The 17,772-nt window shown below is 41.9% G+C and overlaps 1 protein-coding gene across 1 annotated transcript; it reads left to right on the top strand.

The window, feature by feature from the left end:
- The first annotated feature begins 13,378 nt into the window (after nucleotides 1-13,378).
- On the top strand, nucleotides 13,379-15,725 carry LOC110728889 (protein FAR-RED IMPAIRED RESPONSE 1-like). Its single transcript, XM_021908557.1, has 4 exons — nucleotides 13,379-13,456; nucleotides 13,563-14,086; nucleotides 14,523-15,369; nucleotides 15,414-15,725. Exons 1-4 carry the CDS (start codon nucleotides 13,379-13,381, stop codon nucleotides 15,723-15,725), a joined length of 1,761 nt encoding a protein of 586 aa, XP_021764249.1.
- Nucleotides 15,726-17,772: the final 2,047 nt, after the last annotated feature.

The raw sequence follows: 17,772 nt of genomic DNA, 5'->3' as shown, positions 1-17,772 counted from the left end.
CGAAAAGGCTACTTGAAGAAATACCTCGTGGATCGCCGCGAGGAGAAAAAAGCCGAGAGAGACTCTCGGCAAGATCTGGATTTTCTCCGGAAAAAAGACAAGCAGCAGGACAAGGACACCCTTGACATCCTTGCTATTTTCGGGGGAACTTCTCGAAGCGCAGAAAAAAGCCACTTGAGGGGCTTAACCCACCAAGTAAATCATGCCGAGCTTCGATCGCCTCAGTCTCCGGTGCCAAACATCCTGTTCACAGCCGAAGAGTATGAGGGGGTGGTGTACCCCCATGATGACCCATTGGTGATAGTGATGGGCATCGCAAACCGCAACATCTGGCAAACCCTCGTCGACGGCGGCAGCGGGAGAATATCCTCTTTCGGGGAGCATTTGACCAGCTAAAGATGAAAGCCAAGCACCTAACTCCGGTACCCTACCCGGTATCCGGATTAAATGGCTCTTCATCATATCCAGATGGGAAGATCCTTCTTCCTGTCACCATCGGAAAAGGCCGAGCAGTGCGAAGCATCATGACTGAATTTCTGGTCGTGGATGCCCCCTCTGTGTATAACGTGATCATAGGGAGACCCCTTATTCACGATATTCAAGGAGTAGTCTCGACGTACCATCAAACGATGATATATGTTTCGAACGAGGGACATTCCGAAAGAATAAAGGGCAGCCAGTAGGAAGCCCGAAGATGTAACCACCTCAAGCCATCCAAGGGTCGCCGCAGCGACCAGGATGATAGATGAGGAGGAGAAAGAGCGGGACCACAGCGCGAAAAAGCCTAGAAGCTTAAGTGCTTCGCCACAAGGAACCCCCGCCAAAGAAAAATCTTCAGGGGGCGAAAGGGCTAGTTCTTCATCTGAGCCGAAAGACTCGGAAGATCAGCCGAAGACTGGAAAGCCTGCTGATATTGATAGTAGGCCGGAATCCGAGGAATCCAGTGCCAAAGCTATGGAACTGGATAATCAGACAGAATCAATAGGGTTGGCTGAAGGAAATTCTAAACGGTGTGTCAGCATCGGACTAGGACTTGAACCAAACGTTCGTGCTGAGCTAATCCAACTCCTTCGGAGCAACGAAGATGTATTCGCATTCTCGGTAGAAGAAGTGCCTAGGATTGGTCCAAACCTCATCTCTCATAAGCTTAATGTCGACCTATTAAGCAGAAAAAGCGGAACTACTCCGCGCAGAAGAACCAAGACATCGCAGCCGAAGTAAAAAAAACTCTTGGATGCTGGGTTCATTGAACCTTGTTAGTATCCGGAATGGCTGGCTAATGTGGTGACGGTTCAGAAGGAAAATGGTAGCTAGAGAATGTCCAAAAGACTTATATCCCTTGCTGAGGATCGATCAGCTAGTCGACTCGACAAGTGGTCATGCCCTGCTCAGCTTCATTGGCGTATTTTTTGGATACCATCAGATCTTCATGCACCCTGATGAACGAGCAAAAACGACATTCGTTACAAGTTCTGGGGTGTACAGTTACAAAATAATTCCCTTCGAATTAAAAAATGCGGGGGCAACATATCAAAGGCTGGTTGATCAGGTGTTCGTCGAGCAAAAAGGTCGTAATATGGAAGTCTACATTGACGATTCCATTGTCAAAAGAAAAGAAGAAAAGGACCATGTTACGGACCTGGCCGAAACCTTCGCCACCTTTCGCAAGCATTAAATGAAGCTGAATTCGAAGAAGTGTGTCTTCGGCGTTAAGTCAGGCAAGTTCCTCGACTTCATGGTCAGTAAAAGGGGGATTGATGATAATCCCGCCAAAGTACAAGCTGCTGTTGATCTCCCTTAGCCGAAGACAAGGAAGGATGTTTAGCGCCTAACTGGCAGAATGCCTGCTTTGTCCAGGTTTATCTCAAAAGCCTTAGACAAAGGGCTACCTTTCTTCAAGGCGCTCAAACTCCCAAAATCAAAAGAGCTCAGCTGGGGAGACGAGCAAAAGCAAGCCTTACAGTAACTCCGCGAGCACTTGGCTCAACTCCCAACGCTGGCAAGACCAGCTGAAGGAGAAACTCTGTACTTATATGTGGCGGTTAGTCTGGCCACAGTAAGTGCGGTGTTGCTAAGGGAAGAAGAAAAAGTTCAGCAACCGATCTATTTTGTCAGCCACACTCTGACAGATGCCGAGACACGCTACCCCCTACTCGAAAAAGTAGCATACGCAGTAGTGGTAGCCGCTCGGAAGTTAAGACCCTACTTTGATTCCCATCAGATAGTAGTCCTAATTGATCAACCGCTGGAAAAAGTCCTCGGCAAGGTGGAAAAATCCGGTAGACTAACGAAGTGGGCTTTCGAGCTCACCGAGTTCAGTATCAGTTACCAGCCATGGGCAGCTATCAAGGCGCAAGCCTTAGCAGATTTCCTAGCCGAGTGTTCTTATCAAGAGACGCTTGACGAAGGAAAGAGAATCTGGACCGTTTTCACGAATGGATCTTCCACCGTGAATGGTTCGGGGGCAGGGGTCGTCATAGCCTCTCCCGAAGGAAAATTCTTCGAATATGCACTGAAATTCTCGTTCAAAGCCTCGATCAACGAAGCGGAATATGAAGCAGAAATTGCTAGCTTAGAGTTGTGCATAGCGTTGGAAGCCGAGCATATCTGTTTAACAGATGCAGGGGGGAACTTCTGAAAAAGTCTTTTTCGTCCCCGCTATTGAAATGCGTAGGTCTAACAGATGCAGATTACATCCTTCGGGAAATTCATCTCGACATCTGTGGAAACCACATAGGGGGAAGAACCTTAGCCCATAAGGCACTAAGGGCTGGGTACTATTGGCCAACCATGATCGCGGATGCAAAGGACCTGGTCCAGAAATGTGAGAAATGCCAAAAATTCGCACCAGTTATCCATCGGCCATCCCGAGATCTTCAGCTAATCCTGAATCCCCTCCTATTTTCTCAATGGGGATTGGATATATTGGGACCATTTCCTAAGGCTCCTTATAAAAAAAAAAGGTTGATAGTCAGCATAGATTACTTCAGAAAATGGATCGAAGCCGAGGCTGCTTCTAACATTACAGAACAAACTGTTAGGAAATTCATATGGTAAAACATAATCACTCGTTTCGGGATTCCGAAGGTTTTTGTCTTTGATCATGGAAGACAATTTGATAATTTTCCGCTAAAGCAGTACACTGACCAGTTCGGCATCAAACTGGCATATTCTGCAGTTTGTCATCCGCAAAGTAATTGTCAGGCCAAAGCTGCAAATAAGCAGATCCTCAATGCTCTCAAGAAGAGAGTAGAAGATCAAAAATCTAAGTGGATAGAAGAGCTTCCCGGAACCCTCTGGTCACTTTGGACAACAGAAAAAGAGGCAACGGGACATTCACCTTTTGAGCTGGTGTATAGATCCGAAGCTGTGCTTCCAGTAGAAATTGGCTCAGAAAGTCTACGAGTAAATCTCTTCTCAGCCGAGGAAAATGAGCAACTCATGAAAGAGTCCCTTGACTCCCTGGATGAGATCAGAGATTCAGCGCGGGTTAGAATGGCTGCATATAAGAAGAGAATCAGCAAATTTTACAACTGAAGAGTCCACCAAAGACTTCTCAAAGTCAGAGACCTGGTTCTTCGGAATGCTGCTACTGTGCAGAAAGGCCGCATTCATGGTAAACTCTCAACAACTTGGAAGGACCTTATGAAATATATGATGAGCTTTAGCCAGGCACATACCGACTTTGGTAGTTAGATGGCACCGAGCTGAAAAACCACTGGAATGCTGATGTACTCAAAAAATATCATGTGTAAATCCCTTCGGGGCAGAACAATCTATGTAAGTATATTATCTCTTATCAAGGAAAAGGCCTTTGAGCCACCATCTTTTTGAATTCAGCTATATTTCTATTTCTTCTATCTTCTATGGTTTTTGCAAAGATTCAAGGTTTTCGTTCGGCGCTGTCCGAAGTATTGCATAATGATGCATTGTACTTCGGCAAGTCGTAAAACCTACCGAGATGAGGATAAAAGATAAAAGCCCAAAGTATTGCATAATGATGCCTTGTACTTCGGATGAATCTGGTCCTCTGGGCAAAGAGGCCAAAGGCGCATCCGAAACATAGCCTAAAAAATAGGGACTGATAAAGCCCCGAAGTATTGCATAGTGATGCCTCGTACTTCGGATGAATCAGTTCCGGGTGGTGATTACTTTTCTAAAGTATTGCATAGTGATGCCTCGTGCTTCGGATAGATCACTGCCCCGGCATCGTGTTTCAGATAGTCGTTCCCTCGGATGAATTCAAAGTGTCACAAGAGTATTGCTCAGAGTCTAGGGCACTTGAGCAAGAAATCAGAGCTTTGGAAAACGAAAAATAGAAGAGAAAAAGAAGAATGAGCAGAAATTCCAAAGCTCGAATATTACAAAATTTTCACCAAGGCAAGACCCTCGGCTGTGCCGAGGAAATAATGGCAATTATCCCAAAATCCTGAAGACATCATCTTTAGATTTCTGGGGGGAAGAGGCACTCACTTGGCAAGTTCCTAGCCGAAGCTTGACACTTGGAAAAAAAATTTCACAAGCTGAAATATCCGAGCAAAACGAGTGAGGCAAAAGGAATGCAAGCAGAGACAGTGCACTCTTAGACAAAGTGAATCCTCAGCCTAGTATACCTCTAAGCCGAAGCTTTACACTAGCCAAATTTTGAAGAAATTCAGAAAAACAGCTAAAGTACAAAGAGCATTAAAGCAGGCAATGGGAGAGGAAAGCTGAGAAAGTTCTTCATAAACATAAATTAAGAATTTCAAAATGTCAAAAAAGCAAAGAAGAAATTCTAAGTATCGGCACCCGCCCACAAAGCAGAAAGCACAGCTGCCGAATAAAGTACAAAGTGCAAAAAGTAATAAGAGTTTGTACAAATTCAAGGTAAGCTGAAAGCAAAAACTAAGCCAAAAGCAGACGCGACATCCATCAATTAAGCACAACTTGATCCGCATGATTCTGAAGACGGGTGCCCGAGTTCCTATGCTTTGGCATTTGCATCAGCAGTTTGAACTTGAGAGGGCGCATCTCCGGCTGAGGATGAGGCAGGCTTGGCAACTTCTTGTTTAGGCCTTTCAGCCTCTTCATTCTTTTCTTCCCGAGCCTCAGCTTCTGCTTGGCGGACCAGGAAAGCCACTTCGGCTGGGCTGGCCTCGGTCATATGGGCATCATCAGGATACATAGACCAGCCCTCGACTACATCCCAGTTAATCGCAAGATCAACGTGGAAAGCCAATCGCCGAGTAGTTTTGAAGTCATTCTCAAAGCCCCCATCATATTCTTCCTCGGTATATATACGAATTTTCAGCAGCTTCAAGATCAGTCTTGGCTTTAGCAGCCTCATCCTTCTCTACCTTCAGCTCGTCCTTCAGCCTCTGGTTTTCAGCTTCCAACTCATATTGCTTTTTCTCAGCCTCATTCTTCAATCAAAAGGCGCCGAGTCTCAACCTCCTTCTTTTCTCTCTCCTCAATGCGGGCCTTGAACTATGCAATGCTTTCGGCCTCATACTCTTGGATCAAAGCATGACCTAGATGCCGCGCCTATCAGCCACGCCCTAGCCCTATCCAGCTCAGGCAAGTTTGAGGTGTCGCCGAAGAACTCGGTCACCGAACTGCGCTTAGACTCGAAGACTTTCCGAGCGTGCTCAGGAACAGGCACCGAGGGGGCTGAGCTAAACCCCATCTTAGAGGACTGAAAAGTCCTAAAGGAGCAAGCAGCCGAAGTAGATGGCACTTCATTATTTTTAGCTATTTCAGCTTCGACTTCTACCTCGGTCTCCTTTGGACTGCCCCCATTTGCATCAAGCGCTTCGTCCTCAGCATGGACGATCAGCGCATCAGCTTCTCTCCGAACCTCTTTGGAGAAATCTTCGGCCACGTTGCTCGGAGAGGAGGGGGAATTCTCAGCTCAATCACCCCCCCGGTTGGGACATCAAGAGGCGGAGAAGTAATCTCCTTAGCCTCCTCTTGCTGAACCTCTTCGAGCCGAGGTCTTTTCTCAGGAAGAGTTGGGGCCCGAAATTGCCCAGGTCTGACAAGTTGCCTCTTCCTTCTCTCGCCCACCATTCCTTCGACTGAAGAGGGTTTAGGAACAGGAAATGCTCGGCTCGGGTCTACTTGTTCCTCCTTTTCTTCGTCAGACTGTAGCAGAAGAGGAAAAGGAAGGCAATGACTGTATAAGCATTAAAAAAAAAAAAAAAAAACTTCAAGCCGAAGCTTAGTACTTAGACAATTTTCACAAGTTGAAAAGTTTGAGTATAAGGAGCAAGGTAGACGAAGTTCTATACTTAAGCAATTTTTCACAAGTTGAAAAAAACATTAAAAACTCACCGAAGTTGCCAATAGACGCTCGTCTTCGGAGTCCTCTTCGGCTGAGGTAGAAGGCTCTGCTTCGTTCCGAGGGGCTGCTGCTGCAATAGTAGCAGCAGCGGCTTCTTCAGCTTAATGAAGAAAGAAGGGGTCGATCTTCCTGTACCAAGGCTTCTGCCTCTGGTACTCAAGGGCGCTGACAACTTGAAGTTTCCATGGATGTAGGGATAGGGGCCGATCCTTGGACTTGGTGATCTTCGGCGTGTTGGTGATCAGAATCCTTTCCTCGCTAATCCCAAGCACTTCGTAGTTGATGCCTGAGTTCTCTTCGTACAGCTCTGGAAAATAAAAAAGAACAAGAATCAGTTCAGTTGAAATAGTTAAGTTCACAAATCAGAGAGCAATAAAGAATTAAAAAGACTTTGGCCCCAGCCAAATCCCTTACCGCCTTAGTATCTTCGGTTGAGGACGACAACAGCGAGCATCTTCTCTTGAAAGATGTAATGGCAATAGGGCAGCCAAGTACTCGGCACATTTTCCATTTGCCCAGTAGCCCCAGGCATTCGGTTTCGGCTAAATAATTCCATTTGGCGGTGATCAACATCGGTGAACTCATCGGGGCCGATGTTAGGCATTTTAGGATCTGGTTTCCTTAGATATCGGGGGCCGCCGAAATAATTCGTATGAGCTTCATCTGAGGGTGCTCGGATCTAGATCCATTGCCCCCTCCAATCTTTATCCGAAGTGTCATTCAGATAGGACGAAAGAAATCCCTTTTTGTCCTCTATCTGCCACCACCCAGGGCCATGCCATTTGTTAGATTGGGTGTTCGGCATGAGCTTGTGAATGCAGCGAAAACAGTGCATGCTCGGTTCAAATCCATAAAATATGCAGACCCAGAGATAGGTCATGATCCTTCGGACGCTCACTGGAGTTAGCTGGGACAGGGATATATTGTATCCGTTCAGCAGCTTTATGATGAAGGAATGGGAAGGAAACTGAAGCCCATATTGTAATTGCCGAGTATAAACCCCGATATACCCAGGTGGGGGTCGATGAATTCTTTCATTGGCATTGGGAATTCGGCACCAATAATCGTCCGCTTCCATGATGCCGTAGTAGATCTCGAGTTGTTCGGCAAAATGGTACTGGGCGTTATTCTCAATCCACCAAGAGTAGGGCGCAACATTCATTATGCCCTCATTCTCTCTGATTTCGGTCCACTCCCGTTCCTCGGGTGTCAGCGCCCTTGGCGTCGAAGCCTCACTTCGGCCAGAGGTACTGGATTTAGCTGGGTCTGTAGGGGGAATGCTAGTCAAAGGCACTGCTCTCAGCGCAACGCCACTCAAAACAGCGGCAGACCTCGTCCTGGCATTAGGGTTCTGGCCGCTAAGGAAAGGCATCATCGCTAAAGGGTGATTCCGCCTCAGAATTAGCTGCGGCACCTCCTTTTCTTCTTCCTCGGCGCTCGGCTCAAGCCTAATTGGTTCCTTTCCCCGGTTGCCGGCCATTTTCAATTGAACAGAAGTTCGAAAAAGAAAAGCTGAAAAAAGAATGGAGTTCGAAAGTCAAAGAAAGCTGAGGGAATTTCAGAAAAAATTACCTCAATCAGGTGCGGAATTCGCCGATTTTGAGTTCGAGGCAACGAATTTTGCCTAAAAGCCTCGGATTGTTGGGTATGTGCGAGAAGCAAATTCGGGGAAAAAGGGAAACCTAGTGAAATGCTTGGTCGTTTATGCAAAAATGAGTAAGGTGAGTAAAAGATTAAGGTGCGAGTGGTTTAAATGTCTTCTGGAAGCAAGATTTTCGGAACTCACGCCACTAATAACCCCATTAATCCCACTTTACTCAATGACTGTTCGTGTTCTCCTCCAATTAATGACCCAATAATCTTCTCCACTTCCCCATTACTTCAAATCATCTCCAAGTTAACGGTTTTTAGTATCAGTAACCTCTCAAACTTCTCCTAATTAAAGTTGTCATCATTTGCTTCCCTCCAATTTTGCAAGTCAAAACCCAATTCGTTATTCTTCCAAACCGGGTTTGGGGGGCAAATTGTTTGGGTCCAAGGTATCCTCCATTGGGCCTGGTCCACAAATGATACAATTCAAAGCCCAAAAGGAAGGTTCAACTCTCCAGCCAATGTCAAGTTAGTCAAAGGTTCAATCCAAGTGGCAAGCCCACTTGACTCCAAGGGCCCAAGCCCCATTGTTGAGCAAAGGTATAAAAGTTGGCCTTCATCTATTTTTACATCCATCCACAATCAGCCTCAAGCACAAAATCTCTTGCATAGCTCATTCTCTGTCTCTTAAAGTACCATACTGATTTCGGCATCGGAGGGGCCTTCCTCGGCACAACCCCTGAGGCCAGTTTTACGTGCTCTGTGCTGTGCAGGAAACCCTGGGCTCCAGCATTCTTCGGACCGAGACTCGTCTTCTCCACCATGAAAGGGCCTGCCGAAGGCCCTATTGTTTTCATATCGAAACACAATATATGACTTGAATTGGAGTCATGGGACTATGCCAAAGGTTTCATGGATCCCAATCAAGCTAGAAGATGATTTTAGCTGATATATATTGCAAATTGATCTACATTGTAAAATTAATCGAAGACTTTGAACAGTATGTCTGAACACAATTTACAGGGAAGAAATTTTGGTAGATAGGGATTTGATCTAGGGGGGCTGCTTAGGCCATTGCCTGCCCATCACTAAAACAACTTACTACGGAGTATAACCTATCATATACTTTATTGATCTAACAAGCAACAATCTACTGTAACTACTAACTAAACCAGTTAATCAGCTCGATTGGGTAGGGTTCGACAGGTAGGTTCATTTTGAGTCGGTTTAATACTGGTCATGGGTTGAGAAATGTTCAAACCGAATCCATTGTTTTGGGTTCTAGTCAACAAAACCTGATTAAGAATTACTTTTTGATTTAATTTTCTTTGGAAAACTTGACTTTGATTAACAAAAAAAAAACACAAAATTGGTTTTTTACCACCAAATCATCTACAAATTGTATTTTACAACAACAAAAAACTAAAATTGTTTTCCACCACCTACTATCAAAAAACCATTAAATATATTTTTTTATGAACCTTTATTTTAGTTTCGTGCTAAAAAATGTTGTTTAGAGGTTTGGGGTCATTTTGGTCCTTAGGGATTTCATTTGAGGTTAAAATTGACAAAAAATTATTGCAAATGCAAAATAAGTCGAATATTTAGGAATTAATACAATATATATAAGATGTTGTCCGATCCTCTCAAAGAAAAATAATATTAATAAATGAAGAAATATTATTGATCGCGCACAGCAGCACGCGATGCACAATATCTAAATATAGCTAGTTTTACATTTAAATTTAATTAAAGGATTCGACAAACTTACCATATTTTAAACATAGTGACCCTAACATAAAATATAGTAACCTTAATTTTAAGAGAGTAACCTTCATTAAACCTTGTGTGACCTTTAATATTATTGCGAACTTGAAGTAGGACGTTATGTTGAACAATTCTAATTTTAACATAGTGATGTTTATTATTCATATTGATCAATATTTTAAAAAATTCATTAAAAAAATTAACCTCTAATAACCTTTATAAAAGCATAATGACTTTTATTTTAACATAATAACCTTTATTTTAACATAGTGACATTTAGTTTAATTGTTAGTCCCTTCGTTTCTAAATAATTGACACACTTTCCTTTTTTGTTCGTTCCTGAATATTTAACACATTATTAAAAATAACAAGGATCCACTACTATTTAATTATTTTCTTATCTTACACAATAACCCACCACTTTTAAGGTTTACATTAAAACAATCCTCACCCACACTCAAACAACCACATTAACTTCACTTTACAATGACCCACTATTTCTATGAATAAAATAATATTTCATTAACTTCACTTTACAGTAGACAATTCAATAAAATTGCCCCGCTTACTACTCAAAAATTTCTTAAGCTCTTTACCCATTTCAAAAACTGACCTAATAAATTAACAAGATTGATTTAACCTAGACTTGACTAGTATTTAGCTTACCTCTACAGAAGCGGACTATATTTTAAGTCGTTCTAGGTCAATTCATCATGAGCCTTATTAGTCGATCCAATCCATTAAACTTAAGCTTTAATATACATTATTAGTCCTAGACATTTCGAGGTTCATCAAAGGTTCAAATCATACAATGATAAAATGTACTTCCTCTATTTTTTAGTTGCACCATTAATGCCAATATATTGCTTTTGCCATTAACATCTTTAATTATGATTGATTAAAAGTTATGAAAGGTGATATTTTAAATTTGACATTAAGATGAATCTAAATAAATCCCACATGACTATATTTTTCCTTATGTACAAATCACAAAAGATAATTAATTAAAGGAGATTGGTTGTATTTGCATTTGGTCCCACGACGAACCACCGGTGACTATGACTTATGTTAGAGGTTAATCTAGAAAAATCTATATATGGTATGAAAAATCTAGTGTATAGATTAAAAAAATCTAGAATGAAGTAGGAAAATCAAGAGAGGTTTAGAAAAATATTGTAAAATATCTAAGATGAGTGATGTAGAAAAATCTAGATACATGTAATATGAGATAAATGTAGAAAAATCTAGAAAGTGGGAAAACACCACTATAAATATTTTATGTGTGCATGAGTAAGAAGTGAGCTAATCATGAGCTCCACCAATGGTTGATAGAAATTAAGGGTTTTATCAAGAGAGTGAGAGACATGAGCTGAAGAAATAAAATTGGGTTAGTTGGTAAAATGGGTACCAATATAAAAGATTAATAATATAGAATATGAAGCAAATCAAGAAATGGTTGGTGACATGGGCATCAACGTTCATAACAAGGAAAACTTCAAAAAATCAAGTTTAGAGATCATTGAAGAAAGAAGTATCAACGGAGTTTTTCAACAAAGATTTTTCAAGAACAAGAGGGAGTGATAAAGGTTAATCTAGAAAAATCTAGATGTGGTATGAAAAATCTAGTGTGTAGATTAGAAAAATCTAGAATGAAGTAGGAAAATCAAGAGAGGTTTAGAAAAATCTTGTAAAATATCTAAGATGAGTGATGTAGAAAAATCTAGAAAGTGGAAAAACACCACTATAAATATGGTATGTGTGCATGAGTAAGAAGTGAGCTAATCATGAGCTTCACCAATGGTTGATAGAAAATAAGAGTTCTATCAAGGGAGTGAGAGACATGAGCTCTCACAAATATGTTTGTACAATTTATGATGAAATTTATGAAATCATAAAATTGTTATATGATATTTAGGTCCATTAAACTTCCACGTGCGCCCAAATTCTATCACCTTACTAGCAAATAAATATCTTGGTTCCACAAGACATAATCCTATGGATTTTGTCTTAAATTAATGAACTATCCAAATAATTTTGCAAATCATCAAATTTACATACCAGCTAGCTTGATGGCATGAATGAAACCAATCTCGATTCTACTTCAGAAGACTAAAGGGGTTCTATCTCAAAATCCTATGGTTGTAGCTAAGAGGATTAGTCCCTTTACCATAATGTGCTTAATTCTCTCCATTTTTATTTTTATTTATTTTATTTTATTTTTTATTTTATTTTTTGTTGTTGTTGTTTTTTTGGCAATGCAGAACTATACACTCACTTGTATTGTTATAGAGGATTATGGTTCAACACTCCCCCTCAATATGAGCTTTATTTTTAATTCGGTCACATGTGACGTTTTATGGGGCTCGAGTGTGTTTTCAATAACCCTTGAGTGTGAATTGTTGTAGATAGATGGAAGGTTAGTACTACATATATGGAAAGAGAAAATCTCTGTTTCTCACCGTAAGAAACAGAAGAGTTTCTCACGATGGCATTTCTGTAATAAAATTAATGTTTTTCACTTACTGGGATGCTGACTCGGATGTGCCTATGTGGCATTTTGCTGAGTGGACGCTGAGTGGGGACATTGTGAGAACGGGATTCGCCTATGTTATGTTACAGATTTCGGTGTTTAGGCGGGATACTATTCACACATCACATCAGTTAAACAGTTGAATTAGCAGGTACTATCTTCGTCCAGTCGCTTCGCTTCTTCTAGTGCATTCTTGCAGGTACTATCTTCGGGAATTCACACATCTTCAAACATCTTCGAGTTGAACAGCTTCCCAGAACACTATTTCCAGACCCAGTTGAATTAGCAGGTAATTATGATGTTACAGAGCTCATAATTGCGACCGAATTCAGAATAATTTTGAACGTAATGGTATAATGAGGTTAATGCCTCTTTTATAATTGCGGCCGAATGATTTTGTTGAAAATGCAATTTATACTTGTTGATAATGTGTTGTCTTCGTATGCTTTGAACAAATCCCTCTGTTAATGCCTCTGTTAATTTTTGAAAATTGGTTGTTTTACTTTGTTAGTTGTTCAACTGGTTGATTGATTTGTGTCGGTTGGTTGTATTTCTGTGTTGGGTTGAATTTGTGCTGTGAAAACGTGTTGGTTGATGAACTGGTTTAATTTGTATTGTAATTATGTTGGTGTTCTGTATTAGTTTGTATTGTTCTGTATTTGAAGGGTGAATTGTTTTTGATGGAGAAGACTGGTATCATGACTGATATTATGGAAATGGAAACTGAAGGCGTTATTAGGGGCAGTGAGGTTGGTGTTGGTGATTGTGGGAGTGTCGTTAAGTTTAGGAGTAACGTTGATATAGAGGAGGAGGGCAATGACATGGAGGGTATAGAAGACATAGTTGTTGCAGATAGTTGTGATGAGGGTGTTGGTGTAGTTGGTGTAGTTGGTTCAGTTGACATGAATGTAAATGTTAGGTATTTATCCCCCGTGAAAACAATTCATACGACTCACACTGTGGTTGGTAGCAACGAAATGCGTGTAATTGTTGAGGAGCCTAAGGAAGGGATGGTCTTCCGGTCTTGGCAAGAGGTTGAAGCCTACTATAAGGAGTATGCTGAGCAGATGGGGTTTGGAGTGTCAAGGGTTCAAGGCGTAAATTCTAAGACGGCGGACAAACAAAGAATTGCAAGCACGTAGAGGTGTGAGTGTTGGGGTAAACCCGACATGAGGGCTAGGAGGGAAGCGAAGAAGAGGGCAAAGGCAATGGGTGTTGGAGGTTCAGGTGGTTTAGTTGATGGGGTGGTATGTGAGGATGAGTTAAGTTCGTAGGAAGAGGACTTCGAAAAAGTGTGAATGTGAGGCCCGTGTTTATGCTAGAGTGAATGAAGATGGCATGTGGGTGTTGAAGACAGTGCACTTAAAGCATAATCACAAGATTGATCCGGCAAATTCTAAGCTTGTGAAGGAGTACCGCATGAAGCAAATGACCTCAACAGTGAATAAGAAGCTGATGGATTTCTATGAGCAAGGTGTACCAATTTCTCAAATACACGGTTTCATGGCGACCGAACGAAACGGTAACATGGCTCTCACCGTCAAAGATTTACAACATGAGGTGTACAAGGCTAGGCGGTTGAAGATGGTTGGAGGGGACTCGGTGGCAATGATGGAGTACTTTGAAAAAATGCAATCCGGCAACCAAAATTTTTTCCATGCTCAACGTTTGGATGAAGAAGGGAGGCTTAAGGATGTGTTGTGGGTGGATGCAAGAAGTAGGGTAGCTTATGAGGACTTTGGTGATGCGGTTTGCTTCGACGCAACATACCTAACAAATGAGTACGAGCTCCCATTTGCGAACTTTGTTGGTGTGAACCACCATGGGCAATCGTTGTTGTTGGGATGTGCTCTTGTTTCACATGAAGACTGCGATACGTTTGCGTGGATATTTCGATAGTGGCTAGCTTGCATGAACAACCGAGCTCCTAAAGCCATTTTGACCGACCAAGCGGCAGCTATGCGGATGCCCCTTGCTGAAGTCATGCCAAACACGGTTCATCGTTGGTGCCTATGGCATATCATGAGCAAGATCCCTAAGAAACTTGGCAAGTGTGCACGGTATGTTGTGTAAAATTATGTTATACAAATCTGCACATAAATGTAAATTTGCTATGTTGTAAATCTGCAAAAATCTCAAGGTCTTGAGATCAGTTTCATAGGACGAATAAACTGAATCACTTATGTAAAAAAAGGCCTTGAAATTCAAGGCAAAGCTGAGAGACAGGCTATTGACTTTTCAACAGATTGTAAAATTATGAGTTAAACTGTTGTTCTGCTGTTATGGACTCTAACGTTGCTCATTTTTGTCTAGTTACCAAGAGTTCATAAACCCCCTCAAAGAGCTGGTGTATGAGAGCTTCAACCCCGAGGAGTCCCAAACTCGATGGGCAGAGTTTATAGCCGAGTATAAGTTGGAGGACAATGAATGGCTACAGAGCCTACACAAAGAGAGTCGTATGTGGGTGCCTGCTTACATGAAAGAGTTTTTTTGGGCTGGTATGAAGACCACACAAAGGGTGGAGAGCATCAATCGGTTTTTCGATGGCTATGTTAACCGCAAAACCAAGCTACATGAGTTTCCTCAAAAGTATTGCATGGCCTTGGATCAACGCGTTCGAGATGAAGTGAGTGCAGATGAGCGTTGCTCGAAGTACCTTAGGAGGTTGGTTAGTGGCTTCAAAGTGGAAAAAATATTTCAAAAGTTGTACACGGACAACAAGTTTCAAGAAGTTCAAAAGGAGTGTACGAGAATGATGTATTGCAACGTCCGAGGAGAGAAGGTTTTGTCTGAAAACCTTATTCAGTATTCGGTGGTCGATCGTGTATGGATAGTACCTCCCAGTGCTAGTGAGGATGTCATTACAGATAGGCGACGAACCTACAATGTTACTTTCTTTCCAATGACAAAGGAGGTGCAGTGTGACTGTAGGAAGTTTGAGACAAGTGGCATACTTTGCAAACACTGTATTAGGATTCTCGATGAAAACTTGGTTGAAGATCTGCCAGAGAAGTACATTGTAGCCCGTTGGCGGAAGGACATACCCCGGAAGCACACTAGGGTGAAGGTGGCCTACCATGATCCGGGCGACACGGTCACTGTGAAGAGATTCAACAAAATGATGGTTAAATTCGAGCCCTTATGTGAAACCGCCGCCATGGTGGATGATCAAACGGTCCATATGGTAATGAAACACTGTCGAAGCTTCAATTAGCTGTTAATGACCGTAGGGACAAGAAGAGTCAGGAGAATGTTCCTGTAGTTAGTACACTATCATCAGCAGGTGAAGATAGAACGATTTCCTCAGTTGGGAATCCTGCTCCTACTGCTCCTGCAGAGCCCGGAGACCCCTGTCCAGCTGCCATGGACCAAGTTCTCAAAGACCCTATAATTAAGAAACGGAAAAGGGGCAGGCCTAAGGGTTCAAGGCACAAAACGTTAGCTAAAACTGGCTACAAGAACAAGAATAAGAAGCCTAGTCCTGTTAAGATTTATGCTTTGTTCTTTGTTCAATAACTGCTTATCCTGTTATTATTCTATTCACTCTCTGACTGCTGTTATTATTCTTTAGGACGCAGGAGATGATGTTGGTGTTGAGGAGGATGCAGGAAATGGTGTCAGGAGGATGCAGGAAACGGTGTTGAGGAAGAAATGGTGTTGCAGGAAATGGTGTTGAGGAGGATGCAGGAAAAGGCAGGAATGGGAGAACCAGGTAAGACAAAGGGGAAGACCAAGGGGATGGCAAAGGGGAAGGGCATTCCAGTCCAGGGGAAGTCAAATACGTCTTCTCGAAAGCTACCTGTAAGTATGAAGGACCAAATTTATGTCATTCTACTTCCAGTGATTATTTATATCACATCTAACTAATGGCCGCTAAGTGACCATTTAAGTTTGCTGCACATCACAGGTGAAGCAAAAACGTCTTGATGAACTAATGGCCGATGAGTGAGTCATGTTTAAATATGAAGAGTCTGAGCATAGAAGAAACAAATCTTTTGTCCAAGCGTATGAAGACCAGGCTCTTAAGATGAGTTTCAAGGAAAAAGATTGAATAAACTGATTAATTTCAAAGTTTTGAGATTCAACTCAAAGCTTGTAAGTTAAACTGAAATGTGATCATAAGCATTTGAAACATGTGAAACAAAAGCAACAATGTGTTGTTAAAAGAAAGTTTATCAGGTTAGATGTTCAAAATAAGTGGCTCGATTACAAATGTAGTGACAAACCCTAAAAGCAACTAAAATGGAGAATAAACTTAGAAAAATGCTTTTACATTAGCAGCTTCTCACAGATCTTCTCACTAGACAGAACATCCTTCACCATCAGCAGGCAGCATGCACGCACTTGGTACTAGTCTTCACTGTAACTAGAAACCTGTTTTCCAACATTCAAATTAAAGGATTAGTGAGTTAATTAAGTAACCTAATAATATGATTTTTTAGACAACAACATTGAGGAAGTTCAACCTCAATTGCTTTAACGGTGCCAATAATACGATCATCATCATTCGAGTCATCAGCAGCTATCAGCATGGTCGACTCCACCCTATGAGGATCGTAAAACACCACGGTCCCTCCGAGCAAACCTCCACCCGCGTCATGCCGCCAGGACATAGTTGTGCCTAGTTTCGCTAGGATCCTTTCACAATTGGTGGAAGTTGCCCCCACCTCTGTCACTATCATCAGAATTGGGTTATGGGTTGCAACAATTTGTTCAAAGTGGTCGATAAAGGATGGACGGGTGATCCTCCGACCATTCCAAAGCACAACAGCAGCTCCAATGTCCAGTTTTTCATCGTTACCATCTAGCTCCGGACGAAGGGCGACAGTATGGTAGCGGCTTGTTAGGTCATATGGGATGAACTGCCCCCTAGACACGGTGTAATTGATCTCCGTGATAGGAGACCTCACCTAAACAGATGTTGTGAGCATGCCATGTTAACTCAGCAATCTTATGAATGGGCCACTTATCATCGTTTATCACAATCACGAGTCATGGTAAGTGAAGATGTTTTTGTTTACTTATGAATGATGGAAGTCAAACCCATGTTGCAATGTTATATTATGTTATGTTCCAGGCTGATGATAGTGGAATTTGCTTTTATTTCTATTTAAGTGAATTAGTTTCTTCCGCCTTGAAACTAATTGAAACTAATTTCAAGCCCTTGAGATTTATAATTTTCGACAAGCTCCGCTATTCCGGAACTTAAAATTATTGTGATGAACTTAAAAATAGAATTAATCAAGCAACCCGACTACAATTGGCTAAATCAGTCTACTTCGGTACTACCATCCAAACTTAAATGTTATATTTTGCTCAAAACCCGGTAATCGATAATGGAACAAAAATTGGCATCAAGTAAATGCACTTAAAATTTACGTCTGAAGGAGGCCCAAAAAAATTAAATTAGGTCATATTGCAGGCAAAAATTACGGTAAAATTAGACGAGACGAGGGTACGTATGTATGTTACCTGCAAGAAAAGAACATCATCCGTGTAGCTGCCGAAATCGGCTTTGACGCCAGCCAGTCCGAGGGAGTATATAGGGCCAGTCGTTGGGATT

This window comes from Chenopodium quinoa, unplaced genomic scaffold (assembly GCF_001683475.1).
Source record: "Chenopodium quinoa cultivar QQ74 unplaced genomic scaffold, ASM168347v1, whole genome shotgun sequence".
Taxonomy (NCBI): domain Eukaryota; kingdom Viridiplantae; phylum Streptophyta; class Magnoliopsida; order Caryophyllales; family Amaranthaceae; genus Chenopodium; species Chenopodium quinoa.
The sequence above is the reverse complement of the archived record's forward strand: the minus strand, read 5'-3'. Positions and strand labels throughout refer to the sequence as shown.

Coding starts and splice junctions, on each gene's coding strand:
- LOC110728889 (XM_021908557.1), top strand. CDS start 13,379: ATGAGGGCTAGGAGGGAAGCGAAGAAGAGGGCAAAGGCAATGGGTGTT. Junction 14,087..14,522: donor TCACATGAAGACTGCGATAC/GTTTGCGTGGAT, acceptor ATTTTTGTCTAG/TTACCAAGAGTTCATAAACC. Junction 15,370..15,413: donor TATGTGAAACCGCCGCCATG/GTGGATGATCAA, acceptor ACACTGTCGAAG/CTTCAATTAGCTGTTAATGA.